Here is a 27,932-nt window from a genome sequence, read left to right as displayed (position 1 = left end):
AAACCTGCTCAGAAATATTACTTTTTTAATGTGTATTTTAAAAGTTATCAAATGGCTTTTTTTTGTATCTGCCTATTAGAGCATGTATTCAGATATGTTACATTATTTATTGCGTTTTATTCACGTTTTAAATTTTTCCAAAATAAAATTACCCCCCTTCACACATTTTTTACCTGCCAACCAAAAAAATAATTAAAAAGTTTAGACGTGCTTGAGTGAAGCTAAGCACTGTATAAATATAACACATTAGTCGCGTGTTTTAAAAATTAACATATAATAGAAATTATAGTTGAACAAAAGTTATTGTTTGCCTCGAGCTATTACTATAGATATTTATCTTGAAAATATCAGAGCTAAAAAAGAGTAGTTTTACTCTTTTTTATTATCTTGTTATGCTGCTATTGTTATTAATTACATTAAAGCCTTATGCCCTTGAGGCCTTTAAAAGTTTATTATATCATTTTTTCTTTGTTTTTGTTTTTTAAGTAGTGGGGGGGGGGGTGGTGGTTACAATAAACTCTTTTTATTGCATTTTACTTGAGGGTCGTAGATTATGAATAGCACATTCCTGAAAATTTGTGGGAATATTTGTTTAGGTAATTTTTTGGATACAAACATTACAATCATAATATAGATCATACAGAGCAGACAAATTTTGATTCTGTAGTCAAAATATCGTCATGTGTAATGTGTATTTTATTATGACTGTTTTTGGTCATAATGTCGATATAACTACCAGTCATATTAGGTATTTATATGATAAGTTAGCAATGCAATATAGTCGACTTAAATCCAGGGAGGGAAGGGACTTTGGGCTGTTTACTACACTAGTCCCCAAAATTTTTAATTAACCTTTTTCTTATTTGTTTGCCTAAAAACTTTGGAGACTTAAATTCTGATTAGTAGGTTCATCAAGTTGAGTGTTCAACGTTTCAACTACTAATTGTAATCTACAGAAGGAGTAATTTTGATTTAAACAAATGCAACTTAGGTTTGGGTTTGTATAAAAAAAAAATTATTTAATTTTCTATGAGTATTTTGTCAATTGTATATATTATTGATAAATGTTTCTATTAAAATTCTTAACAATTCTAATATATTTTCTAAACATTACTAAAAATACTTTAAATTTTAGTGTTTTTGTTCAAGAGGCACAACTGCAGATTTTTTAATAATATACATAAGTACAATGTACATTACATATTGGAAGCATTTCGATATAAGTTTAATAACATGCGTTGAATATTCCAGGGTAAAGGTTGCGTGAATAATTTTAAAATATTTATTTGAATAAAATAAAATGAAAGGTTACGAGATTTTAACAAATACTCTAATTCAGATACTGGAATTTGGAAGCTTTAGGGGACGTTGGGGTAAGAAAAAGAACCTAAAACTACCCCAAAATACATTTAAAATAAACTAACCTAAAATCATCACATGGCCTATATGGAGAAATCAATCGGTAAGTGAGATTTCAACCTATAATTAAAAAACTACCAATAGGATTATTCAAGTGCTATTTTTATGCTTTTTTCCCTTACCCTTAAAAGCTACTATTCCCTTGCAAAATCGTAGGAATATTTTAGCAAAGATTTGCAAAAAAATATAGTATCTACCTAATCACAGAGGGATGAACGAATAAACTGTACAGGGGATTGTATTGCATAATTACTACATACAAAGCGTTTAAAAAACAATACTTTAATCACATCTTCAAATTATCATCTATAGTTTTAATATAAACACTCGCCTGACCTAACAGCATTAGTTATGATATACTAATTATGCATAATCGTGAAGTAAACCGTGAGAAAGTATGTAAACTATGCAACAATATGCCCAACTCAGCCGTAAAAAGTAATAAAAACATATTTTTAGGGCCCGCCCTTGGTGTTTCTTCAAACCTACCAAAAAGATGAATTTGATGTAGTAATACAAATGGCGAAAAGAATTAAGTTTTTATTTATATAGAAAGTTATAATGGCTGAAATATAATCAAACTAGCGGCTTAGCCCCTAGAGGTCTCTATGGGCACTTAAAGGGGGGGGGGAGAGAAGCCGATCCCCCCATTTTCAATTTAAGTTTTTAAGAAACAGTGAAAAAAATTTTGAGAGGTTATTTTTTTCTAGGGGTGATTTCTCTTGAGAGTGGTTAGCGAGATCCTGATGTAAAGACAGAAACCATGTTACTTTTATTCAAGGGTTATTAATAATTTAAGACCTGAATTCAAACTCGTCAAAACAATTTTACAAAGAAGGCGTCTTAACATTTTAAATTTTTATTTTAAATAGCTAGTCGGTGTTTTTAGTAAGTAGAAGATGTAAAATTTTCCATAGAATTTAGATATACAATCGTTTTTTTTGTAGACCTCTTATTTTTTAAGTAATTTAAGATTTTAAAAAAAATAATTAAGTGGGTTTTAAGGAACTAGAACGCAATGAAAAAGAAGAAGAAAATTGCCATTATGAACAAAATTAGTAAGATCTTTAATTTGACACCTTACTTTTTTAATTCTGTTAAGTAATTATTGAAAAAATCGATTTTTTTGAACCCACAATAAAAACTTGGAATATAAATATATAATAACACAGACATAAGAAATAGGTGTTTATATATACTTTAAAGAGGTGTTTAAAGTAAGTGTTGCCTGTTTAACATAATATGTAAAATCATTTTTTTAAATTTAAATTTCTTTACTTTTATTCAATTTAGCTTACAATGGATTCTTAATATTTTTCTGATTCTAAAGATATATATGAACCCATATTTTTTTATGCCTGTTTTAGGATATATTCATGTTAAAAGTTTTGATTTAACCGAGGTTTTAAAAAATCGATTTTTTTAATAATTACCTAACAGAATTCAAAAAGTAAGATGTCAAATTAAAGATCTTAGTATTTTTGTTTATGATGGCAATTTTCTTCTTTTTTTATGGCGTTTTAGTACCTTAAAACTGACTTCATCATTTTTGAAAAAATCTTAAATTACTTAAAAAATAAGAGGTCTACAAAAAAACCGATTGCATATCTAAATTCTATGGAAAATTTTACATCTACTACTTACTAAAAACACCGACTAGCTATTTAAAATAAAAATTTATAAAGTTGAGACGCTTTCTTTTAGATGAAATTAAATACATAAGCAAATTAGATATAGACTTTTCATTATAAACTTTTATAAATGCTCTATGATTTTAAGACTCGAATTTTGCTATTTTTCGGGTTATCTGTATTGTATAAACATTATCTCGTTTCTTTCCTAATTACACTGAACCAGTGAAATATGATTATATGGAAATGTGGGCAGAGAATGGTCAAGAAATTACTATAAATAAGGAAATTTAGTTGTAACTTATTTAGAGTGTTCTTCATTATCAATTGCATCTGCATTTTTGCTCTTTTGAAATTTTTTTTACATGTGATATAATTATCCTATTATTCTGATTTTTGGAATATAAATTCCTAAGAGAACAGAGTACGACGTTCTATACGAAGCATCTTTATAATCAAGTTATTACTATTAATAAAATTAATCATTCATTGATAAAGAACTTTCAGTCTAAATATTTGAAGACATAAACCACTTATAATTGTTCCTAATTTGAAAGGGTAGAAAAAAGTTGAATATAGCTTTAACAAGGATGACAACATCCATAAAAGCGAAGCTCTGAAACGGTAGGACAAACGGACATTAACACTTGTATAATGTCAGAACTGAATAATCAGAATGTGAATGTTTAAGAGTCAAAGAAAATTGTAAGTAAATTTATTGAAAAACTGCTTGATACAGGATAATGATTATGGACATACTTACATTTTTAAGGACTTGATTATAGAGTTGCTTTGCTTATAATATTGTACTTTGTTGTCTCAGGAATCAGTATACCAAAAATCAGACCAATCGGATAATTAGGTCACATACAAATTTTTTGTTAAAAATGTAAAAAAAATCAACATGTTTACAATGGACGTACGGACATTCTTGTAATGATTATAGAGTTGCTACGCTTTCTAACTCGTACCTAACTATTACAGGAATCACCATGCAAAACTTGAAATCGATAGGAAAATTCTAACATGCCTAAATTAACGAAAAAAGCTATTTAAAAAAGTTAAAAAATCAACATGTTTAAAATGGACGTACGGACATTTTGGTAATGATTATAGAGTTGCTACGCTTTCTAAATCGTACCTAACTACTAAAGGAATCACCATGCAAAATTTGAAATCGATAGGATAATTCTAACATGTCTAAATTAACGAAAAAAGCTATCCGTGACGGACGGACGGACGGGCGTACGGACGGACCAACCCTAATTATAGAAAAGCTTCGCTTTTAAAAATGTACTCAGTCACTACAGCAACAATGTAAAGCTTTTACAGAAAACCCAATCGGTGCGGTGGTTAAGGAGATATAAATCTATAGACAAAATACCCTACTACTTTATACACTTGGAGTCGTGAATCTAAATTAACATACTACAAGGTTGATCATAGTATTTTCTTTATTTAGCAACATTTTCTGCCTTTATAGTTATACAAATTTCTTTATCTTTATCTATCTTTTAATCCTTATACTAAAGTAACAGGATGTCTGTTTGTCTGTGTGTTTGTGTGTTTGTGTGCTTGTGTGCTTGTGTGTCTGTGTGTCTGTACCGAAGGATCTCGCTAACCGCTGAACCGATCGGGTTCTCCTTAACAGGGTAGATTCTTATATGTCCCAGGAAGGTTTTTAACTATTTTGGGGGAGGGTACCACCACCCTCCCAAGAGAATTCACAAAAAAAACGAAATTTTTTTTACGTTTTCAATTTTAGAAAGAGAGTTCAACGCAAACATAAACGTCAAATGTAATATTTTTTTTACTTTTAAAATCTAAAATAAGAAATTGGGTTATCAAATTCGACTCCCCCCTCCTCAAGTGCCCCTAGAGGCCTCTAGGGGGCGTAGCCGCTAGTATGTAAATAAATTAATATAATTTATGTCCTTTAGACAAGAGGATGAAATGTCCACCGAAATATATTTCAAACAAGGATGACAACATCCATAAAAGCGAAGCACTGAACCGGTAGGACAAACGGACATTAACACTTGTATAGTATCTGAACTGAAAAATCGGAACATAAATGTATAAATGTCGAATCAAAATTGTAGGTAAATTTGTTGAAAAACTGCTTAAAAACAGGATAATGTTTATGGACATACTTACATTTTTGGACTTGATTATAGAGTTGCTTCGCTTATAATATTGTTCTTTGTTGTCCCAGGAATCAATATACCAAAAATCAGATCAAACGGATAATTAAAACACTTAAAAATTTGTTGTTAAAAAAGTAGAAAAATCAACATGTTTAAAATGGACGTACGGACATTCTGGTAATGATTATAGAGTTGCTACGCTTTCTAAATCGTACCCAACTACTACAGGAATCATCATGCAAAGTTTGAAATCGATAGGACAATTCTAACACGCCCAAATTAACGAATAAAAGCTATCTATCTCGGACGGACGGACGGACGGACGGACGTACGGACGGACGGACGGACCGACCCTAATTATAGAAAAGCTTCGCTTTTAAAAATAACTAAGAAGTATCAAAGAAATTTTCACTCAGTGAAATTACCATTGGGAGAACTACAGTGTTTTAGCCAGTAGTTAAACTATACTTATCCTTCTAACAAGGACACTCTAAAATCAGTTATTGGGACAAACGAACATAAACACTTGTAGGTAGTTAGAACTTGATAGCAGAAGTCTAATCAAAATAGTATGAATTCTAATATATTATAATAGTTATTGCTTTTTAAAAGCGAAGCTTATCTATAATTAGGGTAGGTCCGTCCGTCCGAGACAGATAGCTTTTTTTTGTGAATTTAGGCATGTTAGAATTGTCCAATCGATTTCAAACTTTGCATGATGATTCCTATAGTAGTTAGGTACAATTTAGAAAGCGTAGCAACTCTATAATAATTACCAGAATGTCCGTACGTCAATTTTAAACATGTTGATTTTTTACTTTTACAACAACAAATTTTTATGTGATCTAATTATCAGATTGTTCTGATTTTTGGTATATTGATTCCTGAGACAACAAAGTACAATATTATAAGCAAAGCAACTCTAATAAAGTCCTAAAATGTAAGTATGTCCATAAACAATATCCTGTATCAAGAAGTTTTTCGACAAATTTACAATTTTGCTTTGTCTCTTATTCATTTATAATCTGATTATTCAGTTCTGACACTATACAAGTGTTGATGTCGGTTTGTCCTACCGTTTCAGTGCTTCGCTTTTATGGACGTTGTCATCCTTGTTGTAAAGATATTTTGTTCATAAATTAAGATTTTTACTATAAATCATTATTCAAACCTCAGAAAAGTATAATATTTTAATGTAAAAATTGTAGTAAAGATTGAAGTAGTTATAAAAATCGTATCGAACTGTTACAGGAATCATGATGTTAAGTTTGAAATAAATAGCATTTAAATTAATCATCAGTTAAGCAATCAGTTACTGAAATACGGACAGACATACTCTATTTTTATAAAGCTCTGCAGTAGAAAACAAAATATATTATGTACTTAAATTATATTTCATGAATTTATGCTAAAACATTATAAAATAGATAAAACTTGTTCAAACATCATAATTTAATGATTGTACTGGGGTACATATCTATATCCATAGGCAGGTGCGTAGGTAGTTCCAGATACTCCAGCAACTGGAGCAGGACGTAGTAGCCTGAAGGTTTCATAAGATCTGGGATACCTGGGCAAATATCCTCCATTGTAGGGGCTACCATAGGTGGAGTATCCATTATAATATTGGGCAGGGTTGCCATAGGATGAGAGGGAAGGGGTGTAAGCAGGGTTCCCATAGGAAGTATACACAGGGTTGTAGGCAGATACAGCTGGTACATCATAACTCCTAGCACCTCTAAATGCATTGATGTTGGTCTGACCAACTCCATTTACATTAACAAATCCATTGCCCACAAGTCCTGCAACTCCAGTTCCCTGAGCGTTAACAACACCAGTTCCCACGGCAGCTGCGGCTCCAACTCCCTGGAATCCACCCTGGCCAACAAAGTTCTGGAAGCCACCAACCACACCAACACCGGGAACTGTAGCGACCTTAACAATATTTCATATCAGGGATCTTAGGGGACAAGACAAAGCGTAACAAATAAATTGCACCCCACTCCCTTTTCAACAAAATTAAAACTTCAGAGGATTATTTGTTGAAAAATTTTACACTACTTATCGGGAACTGACCAAAAAAATTATTCAAAGCTTTCAATTAAAGGTATAAAATTTATACCTGGATTTGTCCATCTCCATTAAATGATGCCTATCCTTATCCCATGAATACACCAGCAAGGAAAGTATTTATACCTGGATTTGTCCATCTCCATTGAACTGTGCCTGTCCTTGCCCCATGAAAACACCAGCAGGGAAAGCTCCAGCAAAATCAACCTCTCTCGCCAGCAAAGAATCCAAGGCCAGTTCCAGCTGCAGTTACATCACCTGAAGTTTTACTTTAGTATTTAAGATTATTAAACACTACAATTGTAATGACCATAGAAAGCTTAAAACTATATAGAATATAATATAAAATTCAATATGAAAAATAAAAAACATTATGAGAGCATCAAAGTGTTTTTATAAAAGTCTTATATATTATTCTACAGATTTAGGCAACCTGTAGATTAAAATTATGGCTAAAGATTGAAAGTTAAGCCCTTAAATTTAGGACCAACCAATTAAAATTTTATTGAGTGTACCATAAATTTTACAGACAGACAACGAATATATAGAGTAGCTTTGCTACCAAGAAAGTTTAAGAAATGAACCTGTTCCAGTAAAGATAACAGATCCTGGAGCTCCAGCAGTCATAGGACCAACAGGTCCGGTGGTTGCTACAGGTCCTACACCAGCAACACTAGTGGGAGCAACGGGAGCACCTGCCAAGGGCTGCCCTCCTCCATATGGGTAGTATCCAGGATAGGGGTAGTATCCAGGATAAGGGTAGTAGGAGGCAATAGTCTCATAAGGGTACTTGAGCCCAGGGCGGATATACTGCTCCCCATACACAGGGACAAGGTTCCCACCTTTCACAGCAGCTACGCACAATACTCCTAAAATTAAAATAATTCATGTGAAAAAATAAACAAGGATGACAACTAGCAACCAACATAAAAATCGTGGTTAGAAATGCGGGCAAGAAATTTTAATAGGATTGCAATAAAAATGAATATAAATTAATCCAACAAAATAAGTAAAAAAATCACAGAGTTAAAATATTAATATTTTGTAGCAGGAATGACAGATCGACGGATAAAGAAACTTACATACTTGATGCTTAAGATTATAATTTAAAGCAATAATATTTAAAAATCTGCAAATTAAGAAACCACTAAAATTTAAAAGTTAAACAACTTTAAAAGCAAACGATTAAGATAACTAAGCCTATAATCACCCCCCCCCCCCACCTATATATCATGATTAATTATAAATAAAAGAGAATTAAAGAGAGGACCATGAAAATTAAAAATAATAAATAATAATTACCAAATAAAATCAAAGATCTCATATTACAATTTGATGATGAACTGTAGAAAATAAAAAGAACAACTCTATTTATATGATTAAAAATTAAACAAAACAGTGGCGTCCCAAGAGTTTTGCCAAGGGGGTGCACGAAGTGCATTAAAAATTTCGACATCCCCCTGAAACCAAAATCGAAATAGGGTTGCAATTTAGGGGTGTAGACAAATTTCATAGAGGGGGGGGGGGGGTAGCAACCCTCTTTTATTTTGCACTTCATTCTGCACACTTCTCACAAAAAAATCTCTTTAATTTGTTTTGTAAGTGTGTTGTATAAATAAACATAAGATCGATTTTTTTCTTTATATTTCTAAAAATAATTTTTAAATCGTACAAATATTATACATATCTCTTGGTGGGTATTTTAATAGTTTTAAAATAAATAAACAAAAAGTTAATAATGATTAAATTAATGCTAGTCTTCCCAGGACGGAATTAATACCATAAAAAAACCTAGTTTTTACCACTTTTACGGTAAAATTTTACCAGCCTATACGATTTAAAAGGTGGTAAAATTTTACCGTAATCGTGGTAAAAACACTTTTAGTGGTACTCCGAGACGCTTTTTACCATCGATTTTTACCACAATTATCGGTAAAATTTTACCAGATTTCCGGTAAAATATTACCATTTTAGGACGCAAATTTATACCAGATTTTGACCAATTTTTACCACTTTTTTGGTAAAATTTACCAGAAATTTGCGGTAAATTTTACCAAAAAAGTGGTAAAACTGTTCAACACCTGGTAATATTTTTGCCCTAAACTGGTAAAATTTTACCAGAAATAGGGTAAATATGGTAAAAATTTACCAATAATTGTGGTAAAAACGGGTGGTAAAAATCACGAGAAAGTGGTAAAAAACGACCTTAATTATAGAAAAACCTCGCTTGTACACAAAACGCAAAAATAAAAAAAAAATTGTTTTCATTATTAACTTTATTGATTGAAACACTTAAACATATTTTTTTACATAATGATTTACATAGGTACGATAGCGCGATACTATATAGGTATATATTCACAGAAATTTTCTTAATTAGTCTATAATTCTAGACGTGGTTTAAATGACCAAATATTACATAGTTTTACAGATAATATAACTGCATGTTTAATCGGTTTAAGCTGAGAAATTAACACAAATATACATAGGTTTTAATTGCTGAGATCTGGATTCTAATTGTACTTTATACTAGAACATTTTTATACAAGAAAAATATATTACGAAGTTACTTTCCATTATTAAATTTTCAAAAATTTTGCTATATAGGAATAGCGGTTTCAAATATAATATTATATGAATATTTTCATCGTCAGAACAAAACTGTCAAACTGTCATATAGATTAATGTACGTACAAATTAAAGGTGGTTAAACATATTTTTGACTCAAGATATCTTGATATATATCACTTTTTTATCACAAATAGTTTATATATGATCTGACTGGAAGGACTATTATACATCAGCTTACTTTTGTCCTTCTTTTCTTTGTTTTTGCCTCTTGTGAAAGAAGACGCGGCAGTCTGGGCACATATAGGTGCATTCGATGAGTCTCGTGTTCAATGGCAGCTCGCTTCGGGGACTGCGTCCATGGGCGCAGGTCTTGATTTTCCCCGGTGTTGCACTTCTTTTGCGCCTACTCAGTTTTGATGCTGGAGGGGGTGGTTCAAACATCTCCTGCTCATCATCTGACACCCCATACACTGAAATTAAAATATTTTTTAAAATTACTTTTTTTTACAAAAAAATACTTCAATTTTACAATAGTTTTTTTTTCTAGCCTAACCTAACCTAGTGTATTAATAGAAAGAGTAATATTTCTAGTTTTAACCTAGCCTAGCCTAGCCTAGCCTATTCTAACCTAACCTAACCTAACCTAACCTAACCTAACCTAACCTAACCTAACCTAACCTAACCTAACCTAACCTAACCTAACCTAACCTAACCTAACCTAACCTAACCTAGTGTAATAATACAATGTAGTACAGAAATGTTTCACTATATGCTTTGGGCACAGTCGCTAGTATAAATATTGTACTATACCTGGGCTTTTTGGTCCTGGATTCTTTATGTTCTCATAAATTATATCAAAATCCGGTTGGTCTTTCATCCTGAAATTAAACAATCTATACTACAAAGTAAAACGATTTTTGTTTGTATGTAGCGAAGGATCTTGTTAACCGCTGAACCGATCGGGTTCTTCTCATAGGTACCGGCAAGGGAAGGGAGTGGCAAAAGAAACTTTAAGGATATACTTCATATTAGAGGGTTTAGCGTACAGAAAAATCATTTACAACACAGTCGCCAGGATAAAGTAGTAAAAACTATTTTTAAAAAATCTTACTTTGCTGGTGTTTCCATAACAGTGACTTCCTTAACCTCGTTCTCATCCGAATTTTCTGGAGAGCCAGCTGCAGCTGTTTTGTTCCTGAATTAAACAATATATATATAATAATTTATTTAAATTAAGTAGTTAACTTTTTGGTTCCACATTTACCCCTTCCACCTTACCCAGCTAGAGGCGTACTTGCTAGTACTCGCTTTTAATAAATAAAGGAACACGTTGAATTTGTCTTTACAGAAAAATCATTTACAACACTGTCGCCCGGATAAAGTATGAAAAAATAATATTAAAAGAAATATCTTACTTTGCTTCTCCTTCCATAACAGAGGCTTGTCCGACCTTCTGGTCATCCTTTTGTGCCGCCGGACATTTCTCGGATTGCTCCCTGAATTAAGCAATCATATTATTATTAAATAGTAAACTTTTTATGGTCCACATTTACCACTCCCACCTTACCCCTAGAGGCATACTTGCTATAGTTTTGTAATATATAAAGGTGAATTTGTCTGTACCGAAAAATCATTTACAACACAGTCGCCCGGATAAAGTATGAAAAAAGATTATTAAAAGAAACTAGTGGCTACGCCCCTAGAAACCTCTAGGGGCACTTAAGGTTGGAAGGGGAAAAATCTACATCTTCCCATTTTCAATTTCAGTTTCAGAAGAGTAAAAATATTTTTTGGGGGAGGGGGTGAAGACACCCTGCACAAAAATAGTTTAAAACCTTTCTAGGACCTATAAGAAGCTTCACTTTAAAGGAGAACAATATCGGTTTAGCGGTTATCCTTCGGGACAGACAAAAAACGCTTACTACTTTATATAACAGGATATCTTACTTTGCTTCTCCTTCCATAACAGAGGCTTGTCCGACCTTCTGGTCATCATTTTGTGCCGCCGGACATTTCTCGGATTGCTCCCTGAATTAAGCAATCATATTATTATTAAATAGTAAACTTTTTATGGTCCACATTTACCACTCCCACCTTACCCCTAGAGGCATACTTGCTATAGTTTTGTAATATATAAAGGTGAATTTGTCTGTACCGAAAAATCATTTACAACACAGTCGCCCGGATAAAGTATGAAAAAAGATTATTAAAAGAAACTAGTGGCTACGCCCCTAGAAACCTCTAGGGGCACTTAAGGTTGGAAGGGGAAAAATCTACATCTTCCCATTTTCAATTTCAGTTTCAGAAGAGTAAAAATATTTTTTGGGGGAGGGGGTGAAGACACCCTGCACAAAAATAGTTTAAAACCTTTCTAGGACCTATAAGAAGCTTCACTTTAAAGGAGAACAATATCGGTTTAGCGGTTATCCTTCGGGACAGACAAAAAACGCTTACTACTTTATATAACAGGATATCTTACTTTGCTTCTCCTTCCATAACAGAGGCTTGTCCGACCTTCTGGTCATCATTTTGTGCCGCCGGACATTTCTCGGATTGCTCCCTGAATTAAGCAATCATATTATTATTAAATAGTAAACTTTTTATGGTCCACATTTACCACTCCCACCTTACCCCTAGAGGCATACTTGCTATAGTTTTGTAATATATAAAGGTGAATTTGTCTGTACCGAAAAATCATTTACAACACAGTCGCCCGGATAAAGTATGAAAAAAGATTATTAAAAGAAACTAGTGGCTACGCCCCTAGAAACCTCTAGGGGCACTTAAGGTTGGAAGGGGAAAAATCAACATCTTCCCATTTTCAATTTCAGTTTCAGAAGAGTAAAAATATTTTTTGGGGAAGGGGGTGAAGACACCCTGCACAAAAATAGTTTAAAACCTTTCCAGGACCTATAAGAAGCTTCACTTTAAAGGAGTACAATATCGGTTTAGCGGTTATCCTTCGGGACAAACAAAAAACGCTTACTACTTTATATAATAGGATATCTTACTTTGCTTCTCCTTCCATAACAGAGGCTTGTCCGACCTTCTGGTCATCCTTTTGTGCCGCCGGACATCTCTTGGATTGCTCCCTGAATTAAGCAATCATATTATAATTAAATAGTAAACTTTTTTTTTGGTCCACATTTACCCCTCCCACCTTACCCCTAGAGGCATACTTGCTAGTTTTGTAATATATAAAGGTGAATTTGTCTGTACCGAAAAATCATTTACAACACAGTCGCCCGGATTAAATACCAAAAAAAGAAGTGAAAAAAATTTCTTACTTTGTTTGTGTTTCCAAACAAGCGATCTCCTCTTCCAAAGAAGCAATTTTTTGCTTTGCTGCCCTAAGGTCTTGTTTTATTTTCTGCATTGTCTCCCATCCATCGTCGTCCCTGAAAAATAAAAAAAAATAATACTAAAGTAACAGGATGTCCGTGTTTATGTACCGAAGGATCTCGATAACCACTGAACAGATCGGGTTCTTCTCATAGGTACCGGCAAGGGAAGGGAGTGGCAAAAGAAACTTTAAGAGATATACTTCATATTAGAGGGTTTAGCGTAGCTGCTAATTTGAAATATCAGGGGTGTATATCCTATATGGGATCCCCTGTTCAGGTGGTGGGGGGAAAATAACTAAAATATGTGTGGTAGGACCAAAAATTTTAGTTCTTTCAATATTTCTCCATTTCCGTCCCTACTTGGTGAGATAAAAATAGGTGGGAAAAAAATACAAAATTTTGTACCACGGGAACAAAATAAATCTTGTGCGTAATGTACACCCCTGAATGAAACTATAATTATTCGCCATAACAATAATGTTTATCCTACTCTTTTCAATCCGGCTACTACCACCTTCCGAACAGAAATAGAATGGTAACAAAAATAAATAAACTTACGTAGTGCAATCCAAAGTTAGGTTCAAATCTTCTGTATCAGACGATTTAGGAGGGGTATCAGGCAGGTCATCCAGCTTAGCAGGCAGCTCAGGCTCAGACACACTCATTTCGTTCTTCTGTTTTTCGCTATCACTGAAATATATAAATATATATTATATATCCCAGGTAATCGGACCTTTGCCCAAAGAAGTAATTACCAAAAAATATGTAATATGTATTTATGTAATTATGTTGTGATGGATTGTCGAATCCGATTCGATGAATGGTTACCAAAATATAGCTAGGGACGGACGGACGGACAGACAGACAGACAGACATCATTCTACTTCGTTTTATACATATTAAAATATTACTCACCCACTTGTGGTTTCCGGCTTCTGTTCTTGGTGCTGTTCGTCTCTCTCTAAGTCGGCTGCTGCTGTGGCTGTCATGTCGGACATTCTATATTAAATTTGAAAAGAAACAAATTATCACTGGTATTAAATTTTCATTAATAAATGTCCAAAAAACTGACGTAGGGAATTTTAATATAATAGGGTGGCCAGCAAGATCACATATTGGTATATCTTATATTGTAAACAAGTATATAGACAAATTTAACATTTACAAAAAGTTTATACAAATTTGAAACGTTCTCTTTTTTAATTACAGCACATAAACATTACGCATTTTACCATGGAAATCTACCACCGTATTAATTAAAACATTCCCTACGATAACTGTCATATATATAATATTTTTATACAAAATTAAACAAATATATAAAATTAACAAAAGCTAGTTCTGAATACTTTTTTTCCTTAGTTTAGGGGGTAAACTACAACTGCTATATACTGAATTACAAAAAATGCGACAGATTATACAACAAAAAATTTTCAGTTTAAGCTCTTAACTTTAAGCTCATTAAACTTAATTGGTGGAAAGGGGTAGTTTCACAAAATGCATTTGAACTTAATTTTGTGAATTGCATATTTTTCTTTGTTAAGATGGTAAAAGTACGTGGTAGAAAATTTAACTTTCTTCAAATTTATGCCATATAAATAGAGTTTAAACACATTTAAACAGGTTCAAATATACGGTTCACTAAATTAACTTCAAATGCATTTTGGGAAAAGACTCCTTTCTAGATATTATAAAAAAAAATTGAAGATGAAACTTATGAAATCAAAAAAAATTACATATAAATATATATATACGTAAAGTCCTGGAATTATTGGGATTGACTGCGACCTATAATCAGGTCTTCGTCTTGTTCTTCGTCTTGTTCTTCGTCTTGTTCTTCGTCTTGTTCTTCGTCTTGTTCTTCGTTTTCAGACGAAAGTTCCGACGGATAATACTTGTCTCCATTCTGCCAGGGATGTATATTCTACATGGATCGGATGTATAATATTTTTTCCAAGTCTGCTCAGGGATGTATATTATATTTCATTAAATATAAATAGATGGAGGTAAGAAAAAAAGGTAATAATTAAGAAAACTGAAAACATTTGTAAATTTTAAAAATTTTTAGCCGTGGACAAACAATATTTCTTGTGCAGAATATACACCCCTTTCCCGAATCAGCTGTAATGTAGCTGCCAAAGATACCGTAATTGTTTATGTTTTGAGAACATTGTTGAGAACTTGCTCTCTGTGGTGGTCTGGAGCTTGATCTTTTCTTCTTCTCTAACTCATCATCTTCAGGCCTGTGTCCCTGTTCCCACAATCTTTGCTTCTTCATGTTGTCCTTTACTCGTTTGTTGGCATCTCTTCTTGTCCGAGCCTCACCACGCTGGCCGAAATCGGGCAAATGTGTATTTGTTCTGTTCAACATTTGCTGCAGCTTAATTTGGTTAGGTTGCTCACTGAGTTGACTATTACTACAACCTTGCTCTGGACTGAGTTGACTATAACTACAACCTGGTTCTGGGTTTACGTCTTCATCAGGATTTGATGTGCCTGCGCTTTCAGCATATTCCCGGCTTGAATTAATTTGTGCTCTGCTCGTGCTTGCTCTGCTCTGGTTTCTGTACAACACCGCATCAATTTGATTCGTTGATGGAAATGTTGTTTGTTTTCTGGGACGTTTAGGAGCTTCTTTGGTAGGCTTTGGCTTTTGGGCCACTTTTGCTTTTGGCCTGCGTTCTTCTTCTTCTTCTTCACTACTACTACTACTGCCAGTTCCAGTGTCTGGGTCTGATTGATGACCTTCATCTGTATCATCACTCTCTGGTGCTTCTTCTTTGATGTCAGAAAGTAATTCACCTTCTTCTCCATCTTTTTTCCACTTTGCTTTTTCTCCTACAAAGAAATAAAAAATGTTAAAGCAAATGTACATAATTGTAGCTTCAATATTATTTCCATACCTATATGAACATTAGTTACTATTAATCAGATTCAAATGAAAACAAGCAATATTTTTTACCCTATATTAATATGCCAATCAAAGATAAAAGGGGGAATTTTGCATTGGCAGTTGCTTTATAGGGGTACAATATGGAACTGTGAAGAAACGGCGTCGCCACCGCCGAGAACCGCCAATAAAAGCCCCAAAAAAGTGTCACTTTCGCCCACCCCCCCCCCCCCCATTTATTACATTAAGACCTGTAACTTACCGTCAATGTTGATGAGTTCTAAAATTTCCATTTGGTTGTATATAGAAACATTTGAGCCTACTGCAACAACCTCATAATGACCCGTGTGGTTGTGAATTATAATGGCAAGTTTGGGTAATATTATTCCACATGGATGTATCCGAATTTCCTTACTTGCATTGCCGTCATTCTTGCCCTCATTGTCCTCAACCTCCACAATTTCGTCACTCTGGTTTCCGTCATCTTCGTTATCCACCTCGAATGATGGTTCATTGTCCAGCTGTAAACTTTTCTTGGTTTTTGCTTCGGCTTCCAATGCGGTTTGCCTTCGCTCCCGGTTCTTTGGAATGATCGCCACATCATCTAAATAATTATTATAGTCATTATTTCAAATAGTATAAATGTTACCCAACCCCCCCCCCCCCCCCCCCCTCCAAGGAAATAGCTTAAAATCACCGCAGGACCAATACACAGAAGAGTAGAATCCGATCTCCAGGATACAATTAATACCATAAAAAACCTAGTTTTTACCACTTTTATGGTAAAATTTTATCAGCCTATACGATTTAAAAGGTGGTAAAATTTTACCGTAACCTCGATCGATTCAGTGGTTACTGAGATCTTAAGCTTCTGACGGCCGGACAGACATTAAGCTACTTAGTATTATAGATAGCGGCTGCGCCCATACAAATTTTAGCCTAAAACCCTGTCAGGGCCTGTACGAAGTTTCCCTTAAAACAAAATTAATCCACAGGGTTTTTATCTAAGACTACTTCTCAACTAAAATATTAATAAACTTAAATTTAGGTGATACAGTTCCTACGTTTTTCAAACTATAAATAACAATACCTTCGGCATCCTCATCATTCTCATCACTGCTGCTTTCCTCCACGACACTTGTTGCCTTTCCAGTCACCTGTCTCTCGTTACTGTTGCCTGTAAATAATTAATTTATACATTAATTTTATACGTTTCCAAACAAAAAGCAAGTACTGAAAACATTTTTTCCACCCCCCCACCCCCCCTACTTGGTTGAAAAAAAAATTTTAAAAGGAAATGTGTTGTAGGAGGGATAGAATAAATAAATCATAGAGTTCTTTAAATATTTTTCAATTTTCCCCCTACTTGGTGAAAAAAAACTAGGGGGGGGGGGGAAGAAAAATTTAAAAAAAATTAGTAGCAGAGGAAAAAAAATCTTGTGCAGTATATACACAATACGAGGAAAGATAAAACTTATAAATAATAATTAATGTTCAACAAATATGTACCTGTGATTGAATTATTTCGTCCATAAAATTCTTTCTGTCTTTGCAGTGGTGGAAAGTTTGGTGGTTGTTCATCATCTTGCATTGGGACTGTATCATCAAGATTTCCCACATTTTGGCCCTCATCGTCTGTTTCAGAAATAATTATCTTCTTCGACTTTTTCGAGCCCTTTCCATGCTTCTTCCTTTTGGAGCTTGTGATGTTTTTAAATACATTTACTTTGGGTTTATTATTGGACTGGCTGTTGACAATTGGATCTTCATATAACCTACGTGGCTTTACTGGGTGCTTTACTGGTTCTGGAGTTACTGCTGGATTCTCCGCGGGTGGTATGCGTAAGTCATTCCCAATCTGATCATCATTTGAATTCATTTCAACGTCGTCGCCTCCGTCATCAATTACAAGCTCCTCACCATTGTTGCTTTCTTCATCAGCAATGTTTTCCATACCATTTTCTTCAACAGCATTGCCTTCAGCTTCATTGTCTTCAACAGCATTGTCTTCACCATCAGTGGATACATCAGCAGTGGAATCATCAGCAGTGGAATCATCAGCAGTGGAATCATCAGCAGTGCAATCATCAGCAGTGGATTCATCAGCAGCATTCATCTTTCTATTTCTTGAAATTCTAGTTGCTTTCTCACTGGCATTGTGAATCTTTGTCTGTTCTTCACTCATTTCTGGTTTCAAATTGGTTGTGGCGTACGAATAATACATTACAGCTCTTTGTATAACCTTCTTATTACTATGGACTGTCTTGAAAAATTGCTTGGGGTTCTTTGCCATGTCTGCATAATTTTTGATCTGAAATGAATTTCTCGACCTGTCATTGTTTATTCTCAAGTAAATCGGGTTCTTTCCTTGAACTTCGTGGGGTAAGCAACCCATTGAGTGGGCACCTAACATGTGGTAAAATTTCTTGTCTTCGGCTGTAACACCTGGTGTTGAAGTTGTGATTGTCTTCGGTTTAATACGCCGCTTAATTCTTTGTATCTCTGCAGGGGCCAGATAAAATTCACACATCTGTAAGGCTGATCGTTTCTGTGCCTTTTCCTTCTTGTCTTTCTTGTCTTTCTTGTCTTTCTTGTCTTTCTTGCCTTTCTTATTGCTTGTCTCCTTCCTTGGCTTGATTTCAAAAACCTGTTCATACGTGTAGTTTGGGGTTGACAATGCGCGTTCTTGTTTTCGCGTTACCAGCCCTCGAAATAGCCTCCAGCAGACAGGATCCTCATTAGCAAGCATATAATCTTCGGCCCTCTTCTTATTTTCACAAAAACCAGTCGCGTCCTCTTTAAAAGTGTGTTCGAAATTGCGCAAGAACCTAGATAAAAAAAGGGTTTATATCAAAACAGTCTCAATATATAACATATAACATATATCAAGAAAAGATGAACTAAAAGTCTTGCCACATAAAAAAATACATGGTACAAAATTGAAATTCTTTGAAACATATGCCATAGAAATGTAGTTTAACAATTTAACAAGAATACAATATGCAGTTAACATTTCGTGAAACTACTTTTTTAACTAAAGAACATTGAAATGCATTTTGTAAAACTACCACTTTCACATTTAATAGACGCGGAATAGATGCGATAAATAATTGAATTACCTACAAGCTTGTATGTGGTTCCTCACTAGAAAAAGGTCGCTTGAAGACACATAGGTTCCTGTTCTCCACAAATTTGGTGGGATAGCTTCATGTAGGTACGTCTCGTTAAGCACTAACTTACAATGATCCAAGAAACGTTCCACTGAAATAATAATGAAATTTTCAATTAACTCTGCATAGGTACATGTTTATTATTGTACCAGGGGTGTATATTCTGCACAAGATTTATTTTCACAAATAAAATATATATATAAAAAGATTATTGTACATGGTCACCTGCTAGCAAGAATAGGAATGCCCCTTTTATTCGGTTTATTTCCCTTGCCCCCACCTCCCTTCTCCCTGTTTTAAACGTTTTCTCATCATGTCAAATTTACAAAATAATATTTACTTACCAGTTTCGTCATCAATAACTTCCGGAGCAGTCCAAAAGGCAGCTGTGATGCGGGCGTCAAAGGTGAACTGCTCGAACACGACATACGTGAAGGTTATGATGTCTCGGCATACTTTCAGTAAGGTTTGCCAGCCTATATCCACTTTCCGTGAGTCTTCGAAATTTTGGATGAAAAAGATAATTTCTTCTCTTCTCATATAACCATCTTTTTCCAAGGGGTCATGGTTCTTTATTCTTTCTCTGTAAAAATCTGGTGAGAAAATCTGGTCCACGACAACATCCTGATTCTCACTAGGCCCTTTATTCGCCTCCTCCTCATCAAGCTCATCCACATTGGTCAGTCTTCTTAGATCAGTCACCAAGGTTTCCACAATTTGGCCGGTTTTCTTCATTTCTGTTTTCAGGGTTTTAGTATTTTCAGCCATATCTCTTGATACACTGTCTTGCAGGTCTTTGATTTCATTCTTCACTAACTCATGGTTTGTGGACGTTTTGTTTACCAAGTTTCTGATGGACGCATTAATGGGCTCTAGTTGATTTTTCATTTGTGAGGTCAAGAAAGTACGTAGCTGCTGAAATTGGTTCTGAATTTGGTTCATAACGGCCCCGGTGAACAAATCCTTAAAATGAAACATATTAAACCACATATTTTCAAGTCTTGGTATTTTAAAAACTACGTGGTAGAAAAGAAGACTATCCACAAACAAGAGCAAGTGATCCTAAGCATCTTCCATCATTTTTGGACTTTGACAAACAAAAAAACTTGGTAAAATTTGACCAACTTTTTGGTAAAAATTGACAAGGTAAATTTTTAGGCTAAGTCCAGATTTTTGGACTTTGACCAAAAAATCAACTTGGTAAAATTTGACCAACTTGTTTGTAAAAATTTACAAGGTAAATTTTTATTGGTCAATGTTTACCAAAAATTTAGTCAAATCTTACAAGTTATTTTTTCCAGGCTAAGTCGATATATATCCTAAATAATTGTAATTTGTATCCTCTGGATGACAAAATGAAATAAAAATAATACCTCGCTTTCTTCCATCTCACCAGAAGGGCCAGATGATCCCTGGGGTCGTGATGACTGGGACTGGGATCGTGATGATGTTGCAGGAGGAACTACAACTCTCGCGGTCCGTTGACTCGCGGAGTGGTGCCGTGCCCGTGGAGATGGAGGTGGGGTAATATTTATTGGCCTCATTGGAGATGTTGTGGTTCTAGTTGTGTTCTAAAAATAATATAGATAATTATTGTAAAGCATTACTTACCGAGGATTATAGTTTTAAACAACACCGGCATTATCCTAATTTTTTTCTTCTATTTTTTAAAACTTTACCCTCCCCCCCCCCCCTCTCCCGACAAAATGACTGTGTTAGGTTAGGCTAGGTTAAGTTATATGGTTAGAGGGACCCAATTTGTTCAACGGTTAACGAGATTTGTTGGTACAAACCCACAAACAGACATCATGTTAGTAAGTTTAGTTTAACAACAAAACACCAACAAACCAAAAACCGATAACAATAAAACTTAAAACCCTACCTTTGCTGTTGTACCTTTGCCACCTCCAGTAGATTTGTTGCTTCCAGTTTTGGCACTTGGAGCTTTGGCACTTCCACCTCTGGCACCATTAGGTTTGCCACCTCCAGTAGGCTTGTTGTTCTAAAACAAGAAATAATTGTTGTATTTACAATGCATAAAAAGATATTAGATAGCAGTGGCTACGCCCCTAGAATTTTAATTACTAATATCAAATGTTAAACACACTGTGGAAAATTAATAAATAATTATACTTGGTCAATAATCTTTTGTGGTCTGTTAAGCATGAACCGATAAGGTTTTCCTTTCGATCCGGTAACATGCGAATTTATAAGTTTTTTGAGCGAAGGGTAGCAGCAATTTGTACAATAGTAAATTAGGCCTTAAATATAATTTTTACCTTTACAGAACTAGCACTCTTTCCAGTCCTCGTCATTTTGGGATCTAGCTTGATCAATTGCCAGTCGAAATTACGCTGTTGGATCCAGGTCGTTGGCATGGGCAATTTGCATAGTTTTAAATCTGAAATGTGTAGACAGAAATTAAAATTTTATGTAAAATTAAATTAAATTGCAAACATGTACTCTTTCAAATTACAGACTAGACTTATAACACTTTAACTTCATACCCATCGATGGCCAAAAAGGTAGGGTTTTGCTAAATTTAGTTGAAATGCCTTTTTTAAAATTAGCTATAAAAAATAATTTTAATGAAAAAAATATTTTAAAGTACATTTCACATAAATTCCAAATAAAGAGGGAAGGGCCTTCAGTTGAATTTTACAACATTTTACATACATATTATAACAAAAGGGGGGGGGGGGGGGAAGTGACACTTTTTGAAACCAAAACTAAAAGTCAAAGGAACTGAACTAAAGAAACAGTTACAGATCTGTCATTTTGCATGGCAGTTGTTTTATAAGGGTACAATATGGAACTTTTAGTTTTGGTTTCAAAAAGTGTCATTTCCCCCCCCCCCCTTTCTCTGCTTTCAATGTACAAAATTAAATTCCGATAGGAATTACGATGGAGACATCTTGATGCAACAGGTGTACGGAGATATGTGCTACTCTGTACTTCAGTAGGTTGGAGGCTAGTTGTGTTGGAGGATGGCTATAGTCTTCGGGATCGTCAGTCTTGCCTACTCCTAATACCAGGGGTGTATATTTTCAGTGTTTAAAACCATAAAACTTAATTCATATTTCCTAGACCCCCCCTCCCCCCTTTACCACACTCTCCTCCTGGCATGATAAGAGAATTACAAATAAATTGTGGTAGGTTAAAAAGGAATTAGATGAAATGTATAGTTCATGAAATATTTCTATACAACAATTAATCATGTGCAAAATATACACCCCTACCTATTCTTCTGGAATCTTCAGGAAAGGTGTATGCCGGAAAAAATGTCCTCACTTTGTGGACCAACCATACTGTTTTATCACGACGGCAGTCTGGGACAAAGTAGAGGTCTTGGCAGTCTGTATAGAATTGATTTCTTTCGAACTTTCGTTTGTTGGCATTCCTTTTTCCCCTGACAGCCAGCTTTTCATTTATGTACGGTTTCACTGTGTGAAATATCAACAATCTAAATATGTCATTTATGTCATTAATGGCTGTTAAACGGAAAGGTATGTTGCTGGTGAAATCGTTATAGCTTAAGTGTTTGATCAGCAATACACGGAAAGAAAGTTATGTTACATTTTTAAAAATTACATTAAAATTTGTAAAGAGTGGGGGGGGGGGGAGAAGTGACACTTCTTGAAACCAAAACTAAAAGTCAAAGGAACTCAACTAAAAAAAAATAGTATTACCTGTTTGAAACCTCTTTAAGGCCAAAATTATATCCTCGGATGTAAGTTGCAATCACATGATTGGCACTTTCGAAAGCATAACAACTGAACGCCATGGATGGTCCAAATCGGCGGACATGTTCCGGCATATGGTAAAGCATGTGAGTATTGTAACTCAAGCACGATTCGCCGTACATCTCCGCCAATTTTGAGTTCAGGACCATTATCATGGTCTTGAGCTCAGCCACACGTTCAGTTGTTATATGCTCTTCGAGACAGCGCAATATGTGGAATAAAAACTTGCATATCAGACGTTGTTCATCTTTAAGATTTGCCAACTGGAAAAAAAAACATTGTAATAATTTAAGGGAAAACTAGCTCTTTCGCCCCTAGCCTCTAGGGGCTTCGCCCTATATACTTATTGGAAGTCCACCCTCCTCAATAGAAATATATATATAATATAGCACACGTGCGCAAATTTAAAAAGAATGTTATTGCTATACAATATAATGAAACTGAAATAAGCTTTAAATTCTAAAAAGATTATAATATGGTAAAAACCTACCTCTGCATAAAATATCATATGGTAAAAGCCCAGTACTTTGAATTCAGAACTTTTCAAATTGAGGGCTAGCTTCTTCTCTGTCAGGCGCATGATGGACGTACGGGGAACGCGATCAAAATCGCCAACAAGCTTCAATTGATCGTTGATTTCATCTATAATTGGAGTTACTGCAGTTCATGGTAAAATATGGGTGATAAGGAGAAAATTTTCAAAATTTAAGTTCTTTAAACTTTTCAAACTAACACTCTTTTAAGCGGCATAACAAGGCGTACAAATAATGTGTAATAGACATAAATCTAAAAATGCAGAATTTTATCGCAGTGCCGAGAAATGCGCGAAGAAAACACCTATTTTACGCGTCATTTCTTTAGTCAAATGCAGTACATCCCTGTAATTCTCTCCATTTGAACTAAGTCTTCTTCTTCCAATTCTGGATAACTATTACGTCCTTTCTTCAGGTACGTCATCACTTTCTTTACATAGCCCAGGTGCAACGCGTGCATCGGATCACTGGGGGTATCTTGTATTAAATCCAAGCTCGGGTCAAGCTCAGAAAAACTGGTTTTCATGTTCTGATTATTTTCCTCTAACTTGCGGAATTTCTCGTCAGACCTCGGCGTACCCATATTTTGACTGTCACTAGGGTAAAATACATTCATTGATTCGAACAATACCAAGTTCTTTTGACGGAGATAAGTCTGTGAAAAAGCCATCCCTGGAAGGTCACAGTGTGGGCATCCATTTTTTGATCCATGGCCAAGAATGCCGAATACATCGGCTCTCGCAACGGCATCGTGGATGATGGTTCTACATTGAAAGGTATGTCCAGGTAATCCTTCTTGAATTAGTTTGTTGATGAATCGGGTAACATTATCCAGAAAGTTGTAACTGTAGGGACGCCTCCTCGTCTTCTCAAATATGCTGACTGGCAATATAACACTGAAATCCTTGTTGAAGAATAACCTGAAATAATAAAGAAGAATTAATAATAATAGCATTTAATACCTTAGACTTAAAATTGTAGTTACTGATTTATAAAACGTAAAGGCTGGTAAAATTTTACCGTAAAAGTGGTAAAAACTAGGTTTACTTATGGTATTAATTAAGTCCTGGTATACAGTAAGACAGATTTTTATATATGTATGCAATAGAAAAAAGTATCAATTGTAAACTTAGTTTTCTTTCTTATTTCTTTATTGAATGGTTTCCTAAACTTTTGCTTTAAAAATCTGGGCTGTCAATTGATGTAAAACAAATATTTTGATATCCTTTGAAATATAGGGTGCCAATCCTAAAAAATATTTTTTCGAGGGTCATGCTGTATATGAAAAGAACTTTATCCCAACCCAACCCTTTCAAATCCACAATATATTAATTACTTACCTAATCCAGACAGTATAATAGGAGATATGAGATCCCTGAGCTGCTTTCACTCCGTCGCCCGAGATGTCAAAAGTTATATGATCATCAACGGCCTGTTGTCCATTCAACCGTTTAAAGTCTGTGATGGCGTCTTGGAGGATCTCATAGGTAGGGAATCTGGAAAAAGAAATATATTTTTAACTAATAATAGCTTATAATATTGTTCTCAAGTTGTCGCAGGAAGCAATATACCAAAGAATGATCAAACTGATAATTAGAACACTTGAAAGTTTGTTGTTAAAAAAGGAGAAAAATCGACATGTTTAAAATGGACGTACGGAAATTCTGGTAATGATTATAGAAATGCTACGCTTTCTAAATCGTATATAAACATACCTGCACTCAATCAGTGAACCAGGAGCATTTGTAGGATTATATTTGTTTTCTTTGATTTCAACTTTGTATTTGGGTTTGAATAATGTATTATATGACGGAAATTTGAAAATACACGAGCGTTTCAGAATTGCCAGGATGATTCTAACTTTGTTGTGAGAGATGGGGTTGTCTAGAACACAAACGCTTCTGAAATCATTAACAATTTCTTTCTCAAGTTCTGTAAGATGTTTGAAGGGATCCCCGTCATGATCGCCATCAGGTTCGCCATCAGGTTCGTCATCAGGGTCATCGTCATCATCTGGGTCAAAATCATCTTCAGGTATATCAAACAATTCGACGTGTTCCCAGTCCTCGGCATCTTGAATGCTGTCATTGTCTGCATCATTATTATCGTTGGTATTATTGTTGTTAATATTGTCTACAACAATATTAATGTAGTTTGTTTCTTCAGGATTGTTATTTAATCGCTCCAAAACTTGGTTTGCGTAGCATTGATAACATATACTTTCGGTTTCCTTTGTGAAGTTGGTATTGCAGCCTGTACAAACTTTACCTAAAAAAATACGATGTTAAACATGGTGTTTTATAGTTATAAACCTTCCCGGGACCTATGTGAAGGTACCCTGTAAAGGAGAACCCAATCGGTTCAGCGGTTAGCAAGATCCTTTTGAACAGACACACAGACATCCTGTTACTTTAGTATAAGGATAATGCCGTAAAGAAAAACTAGTCAAATTAGAAAGTTAAAAAATTAAAAATTCCAGAAAAAGTAGATAAATGTAGAGAGTGGGTGAAGGTGGGTTAGGTTAAGGGATCCCATGTAGAATATACACCCCTGGAACAAGGATATCTTGAGACAAACTTAACTAACGTTTGATCAAACCAATTGTTTGAAATTTAGATTGAAAGGAAAATAAAAAACAAAAATTGGGAGACAATGTTTGTGGGAATTTGGACAAACAAACAACAAACAGACAGACCGACATCGTTCTACTTTATATTACAGATATTGTAGGTTACCTTTTGACGATGCAGTTTCGTTCTCATATTCCACATCCATCAAATCCTCCTGCTGTTCTTCTTCTAGTAATGGCTGACTGTCTTCACTTTGTGGAGGTTTCTTGCGCCATTTTCTGTTTCTCGTTGCATTACAGAAGAGTTTTCTTATGGACCTCAGTTTATGCTGCAACTGGAAAAAGATTACATAATTAGTGAATTACTTATTTAAAATAATATAGGGGAGTTGTTATGGATCGTTATTTGGGCAAGCTACACGTGTCAATTGATTACAGTACATATGACTATACTGGTGTAAGAGCAAGCATGTTTATAGTGCGCTGACTGCAAGTGAAAAATAGAAATTAAAGTCGAGCATAGATTATACTTTAAGTACAGTAATGAAAAGTAAGGTCTCATCTTAAATATGTAGAAATAATTAGTTGTAAAAAGTCACCTGTACATTTTTCGTCTTATCTCCACTTCTTATACGCTTCAGTAGAGCTTTAGAGAGTGTACCAATCAAATTGTCTCCCATTGCAATAACGTCTAACAGGGGTGTATAGGTAACTCCTGAAATAAGAAGTATATGTTATAATCAGGGATGTATATTCTGCATGGGATCCCCTGCTCAGGGGGGGGGGGGGGTGGAAATAAAAAATAAGTGGTTGGAGGAAAAAAAAATGTAAAAATTAAGAAAACTGAAAACATTTTTTCCATTTCCCCCCCCCCCCTCCTTGGTGAAAAAAAACTAAAGAAATGTGTGGTAGGAGGGATAAAATAAATGAAGTATAGAGTTCTTTAAATATTTTTCTATTTCCCCCCCTACTTTTTCAGAAAAATCTAGGGGGGAAAAAAAATAAAAAAATTTGTAGCAGGGGAAAAAAAATAAATCTTGTGCAGAATATACACCCCTGGTTATAATAATAAGGTTATTACTTGTTTACATATAACGAAAGAAGGAGAAAGTAAAAAAGGGGGGGGGGGGGGAGTGACACTTTTTGAAACCAAAATTAAATGTCAAAGGAACTCACAAAATAAAGAGTTAGAGTTACAAACAAGAAAATACCCTTATTTATTCTTTGATTGTCTATAAAATTAATTAAACTTACCTATCAAAATTGTGATCCAATTATACATACGTCATCCAGCGTTGGTCTGACATTTTTTTACTTTGAAAAAAATAACTATATACAATATATACATAAAATTTTGTTTGTTCCAGTCCTGACCTGGATAATACCTATATAAATTTCCTGCCTTCCCTGAAAAGCCGACGAACGCATATATAATCGAGCCCCACTGGTCGTGACTTTTGCAGAATTCTGCAGTTGCATGGAGTTTTATTATAACAACAATGTTGAACCCAGAAAATTTGTTAATTTGCTATAAAATAAATAATAATAAATAATAAAAAACAACATAACAAAAATATCAAAAAACAAAAACAAAAAATAAAACATATCAATTAAGATCTCCTAGAGAGCTATAGCCAGAAGCTTAAAAAACTGTACACGTGCATACGTAATCGTCGGCTTTAGGGGTAAATAATGTTTATTAATGTTTATATGCAGGAAATTATATATCTGCACGACCAGTGGGGCTCGATCACTGTCACCATGGGTACTTAATTATAAAATATATGGGCGCTGCAATCAAAGAGAGGTTAACGTAAATGTTCTGAAAGAACAAATTGATGTTAT

The 27,932-nt window shown here is 34.4% G+C and overlaps 6 protein-coding genes across 7 annotated transcripts; all 6 read right to left on the bottom strand.

Annotated features, from left to right (window-relative positions):
• Positions 1 to 6,572: 6,572 nt before the first annotated feature.
• Positions 6,573 to 8,730, bottom strand: LOC145326880 (uncharacterized). 2 transcript variants are annotated; one of them, XR_013882014.1, is made up of 4 exons: positions 8,570 to 8,730; positions 7,852 to 8,136; positions 7,394 to 7,525; positions 6,951 to 7,132 (listed from the first exon to the last, which is right to left on the bottom strand). XR_013882014.1 is itself a non-coding variant. In XM_080170317.1 (3 exons), exons 2-3 carry the CDS (start codon positions 7,436 to 7,438, stop codon positions 6,650 to 6,652), a joined length of 528 nt encoding a protein of 175 aa, XP_080026443.1. In that variant the 5' UTR covers positions 7,439 to 7,525; positions 7,852 to 7,992; the 3' UTR covers positions 6,573 to 6,649. The 2 variants fall into 2 exon arrangements, 1 of the variants encoding a protein (XP_080026443.1); XM_080170317.1 differs by lacking the exon at positions 8,570 to 8,730 and having other exon boundaries at positions 6,573 to 7,132; positions 7,852 to 7,992.
• Positions 8,731 to 9,034: 304 nt separating this feature from the next.
• Positions 9,035 to 11,307, bottom strand: LOC145326879 (uncharacterized). Its single transcript, XM_080170316.1, has 3 exons — positions 10,950 to 11,307; positions 10,649 to 10,716; positions 9,035 to 10,308 (listed from the first exon to the last, which is right to left on the bottom strand). Exons 1-3 carry the CDS (start codon positions 10,964 to 10,966, stop codon positions 10,073 to 10,075), a joined length of 321 nt encoding a protein of 106 aa, XP_080026442.1. The 5' UTR covers positions 10,967 to 11,307; the 3' UTR covers positions 9,035 to 10,072.
• Positions 11,308 to 12,215: 908 nt separating this feature from the next.
• Positions 12,216 to 14,180, bottom strand: LOC145326598 (uncharacterized). Its single transcript, XM_080169968.1, has 4 exons — positions 14,098 to 14,180; positions 13,741 to 13,872; positions 13,126 to 13,236; positions 12,216 to 12,930 (listed from the first exon to the last, which is right to left on the bottom strand). Exons 1-4 carry the CDS (start codon positions 14,178 to 14,180, stop codon positions 12,846 to 12,848), a joined length of 411 nt encoding a protein of 136 aa, XP_080026094.1. The 3' UTR covers positions 12,216 to 12,845.
• A 1,028-nt stretch (positions 14,181 to 15,208) lies between these two features.
• On the bottom strand, positions 15,209 to 19,282 carry LOC145326597 (uncharacterized). The gene is made up of 5 exons (XM_080169967.1): positions 19,242 to 19,282; positions 17,582 to 18,900; positions 17,163 to 17,249; positions 16,335 to 16,676; positions 15,209 to 16,020 (listed from the first exon to the last, which is right to left on the bottom strand). Exons 1-5 carry the CDS (start codon positions 19,280 to 19,282, stop codon positions 15,209 to 15,211), a joined length of 2,601 nt encoding a protein of 866 aa, XP_080026093.1.
• Positions 19,283 to 19,575: 293 nt separating this feature from the next.
• On the bottom strand, positions 19,576 to 21,510 carry LOC145326878 (uncharacterized). Its single transcript, XM_080170315.1, has 3 exons — positions 21,125 to 21,510; positions 20,616 to 20,813; positions 19,576 to 20,205 (listed from the first exon to the last, which is right to left on the bottom strand). Exons 2-3 carry the CDS (start codon positions 20,784 to 20,786, stop codon positions 19,579 to 19,581), a joined length of 798 nt encoding a protein of 265 aa, XP_080026441.1. The 5' UTR covers positions 20,787 to 20,813; positions 21,125 to 21,510; the 3' UTR covers positions 19,576 to 19,578.
• Positions 21,511 to 21,642: 132 nt separating this feature from the next.
• LOC145326596 (uncharacterized) lies at positions 21,643 to 27,871 on the bottom strand. Its single transcript, XM_080169966.1, has 10 exons — positions 27,342 to 27,871; positions 26,687 to 26,802; positions 26,254 to 26,422; positions 25,234 to 25,786; positions 24,859 to 25,014; positions 23,921 to 24,438; positions 23,476 to 23,627; positions 22,932 to 23,248; positions 22,482 to 22,705; positions 21,643 to 22,267 (listed from the first exon to the last, which is right to left on the bottom strand). The coding sequence occupies exons 1-10, from the start codon at positions 27,367 to 27,369 to the stop codon at positions 22,125 to 22,127; spliced, it is 2,376 nt and encodes a 791-aa protein (XP_080026092.1). The 5' UTR covers positions 27,370 to 27,871; the 3' UTR covers positions 21,643 to 22,124.
• Positions 27,872 to 27,932: the final 61 nt, after the last annotated feature.

Source organism: Acartia tonsa, chromosome 8 (genome assembly GCF_053477335.1).
Source record: "Acartia tonsa isolate MP-2025a chromosome 8, ASM5347733v1, whole genome shotgun sequence".
Classification (NCBI taxonomy): Eukaryota; Metazoa; Arthropoda; class Copepoda; order Calanoida; family Acartiidae; genus Acartia; species Acartia tonsa.
This window is presented reverse-complemented; position numbering and strand designations above follow the sequence as displayed.

What these genes read in the sequence shown, in the direction of transcription:
- LOC145326598 (XM_080169968.1), bottom strand. Translation starts at nt 14,180, where the DNA reads ATGTCCGACATGACAGCCACAGCAGCAGCCGACTTAGAGAGAGACGAA. An exon ending in CTAACTTTGGATTGCACTAC is followed by an intron (nt 13,237 to 13,740) that starts GTAAGTTTATTT and finishes TTTATTTTTCAG; the next exon opens with GGACGACGATGGATGGGAGA. An exon ending in TGTTTGGAAACACAAACAAA is followed by an intron (nt 12,931 to 13,125) that starts GTAAGAAATTTT and finishes TGCTTAATTCAG; the next exon opens with GGAGCAATCCAAGAGATGTC.
- LOC145326879 (XM_080170316.1), bottom strand. An exon ending in TCCAGGACCAAAAAGCCCAG is followed by an intron (nt 10,309 to 10,648) that starts GTATAGTACAAT and finishes TTTTAATTTCAG; the next exon opens with TGTATGGGGTGTCAGATGAT.
- LOC145326878 (XM_080170315.1), bottom strand. Translation starts at nt 20,786, where the DNA reads ATGAGGCCAATAAATATTACCCCACCTCCATCTCCACGGGCACGGCAC. An exon ending in GTGAGATGGAAGAAAGCGAG is followed by an intron (nt 20,206 to 20,615) that starts GTATTATTTTTA and finishes TTTCATTTTAAG; the next exon opens with GATTTGTTCACCGGGGCCGT.
- LOC145326880 (XM_080170317.1), bottom strand. Translation starts at nt 7,438, where the DNA reads ATGGGGCAAGGACAGGCACAGTTCAATGGAGATGGACAAATCCAG. An exon ending in ATGGAGATGGACAAATCCAG is followed by an intron (nt 7,133 to 7,393) that starts GTATAAATACTT and finishes AATATTGTTAAG; the next exon opens with GTCGCTACAGTTCCCGGTGT.
- LOC145326596 (XM_080169966.1), bottom strand. Translation starts at nt 27,369, where the DNA reads ATGTATAATTGGATCACAATTTTGATAG. An exon ending in TATTATACTGTCTGGATTAG is followed by an intron (nt 24,439 to 24,858) that starts GTAAGTAATTAA and finishes TTATTATTTCAG; the next exon opens with GTTATTCTTCAACAAGGATT. An exon ending in TGAAGATTCCAGAAGAATAG is followed by an intron (nt 22,268 to 22,481) that starts GTAGGGGTGTAT and finishes CCCTGGTATTAG; the next exon opens with GAGTAGGCAAGACTGACGAT.
- LOC145326597 (XM_080169967.1), bottom strand. Translation starts at nt 19,282, where the DNA reads ATGAAGCTATCCCACCAAATTTGTGGAGAACAGGAACCTAT. An exon ending in ACGAAATAATTCAATCACAG is followed by an intron (nt 17,250 to 17,581) that starts GTACATATTTGT and finishes AATTATTTACAG; the next exon opens with GCAACAGTAACGAGAGACAG. An exon ending in AGAACTCATCAACATTGACG is followed by an intron (nt 16,021 to 16,334) that starts GTAAGTTACAGG and finishes ATTTCTTTGTAG; the next exon opens with GAGAAAAAGCAAAGTGGAAA.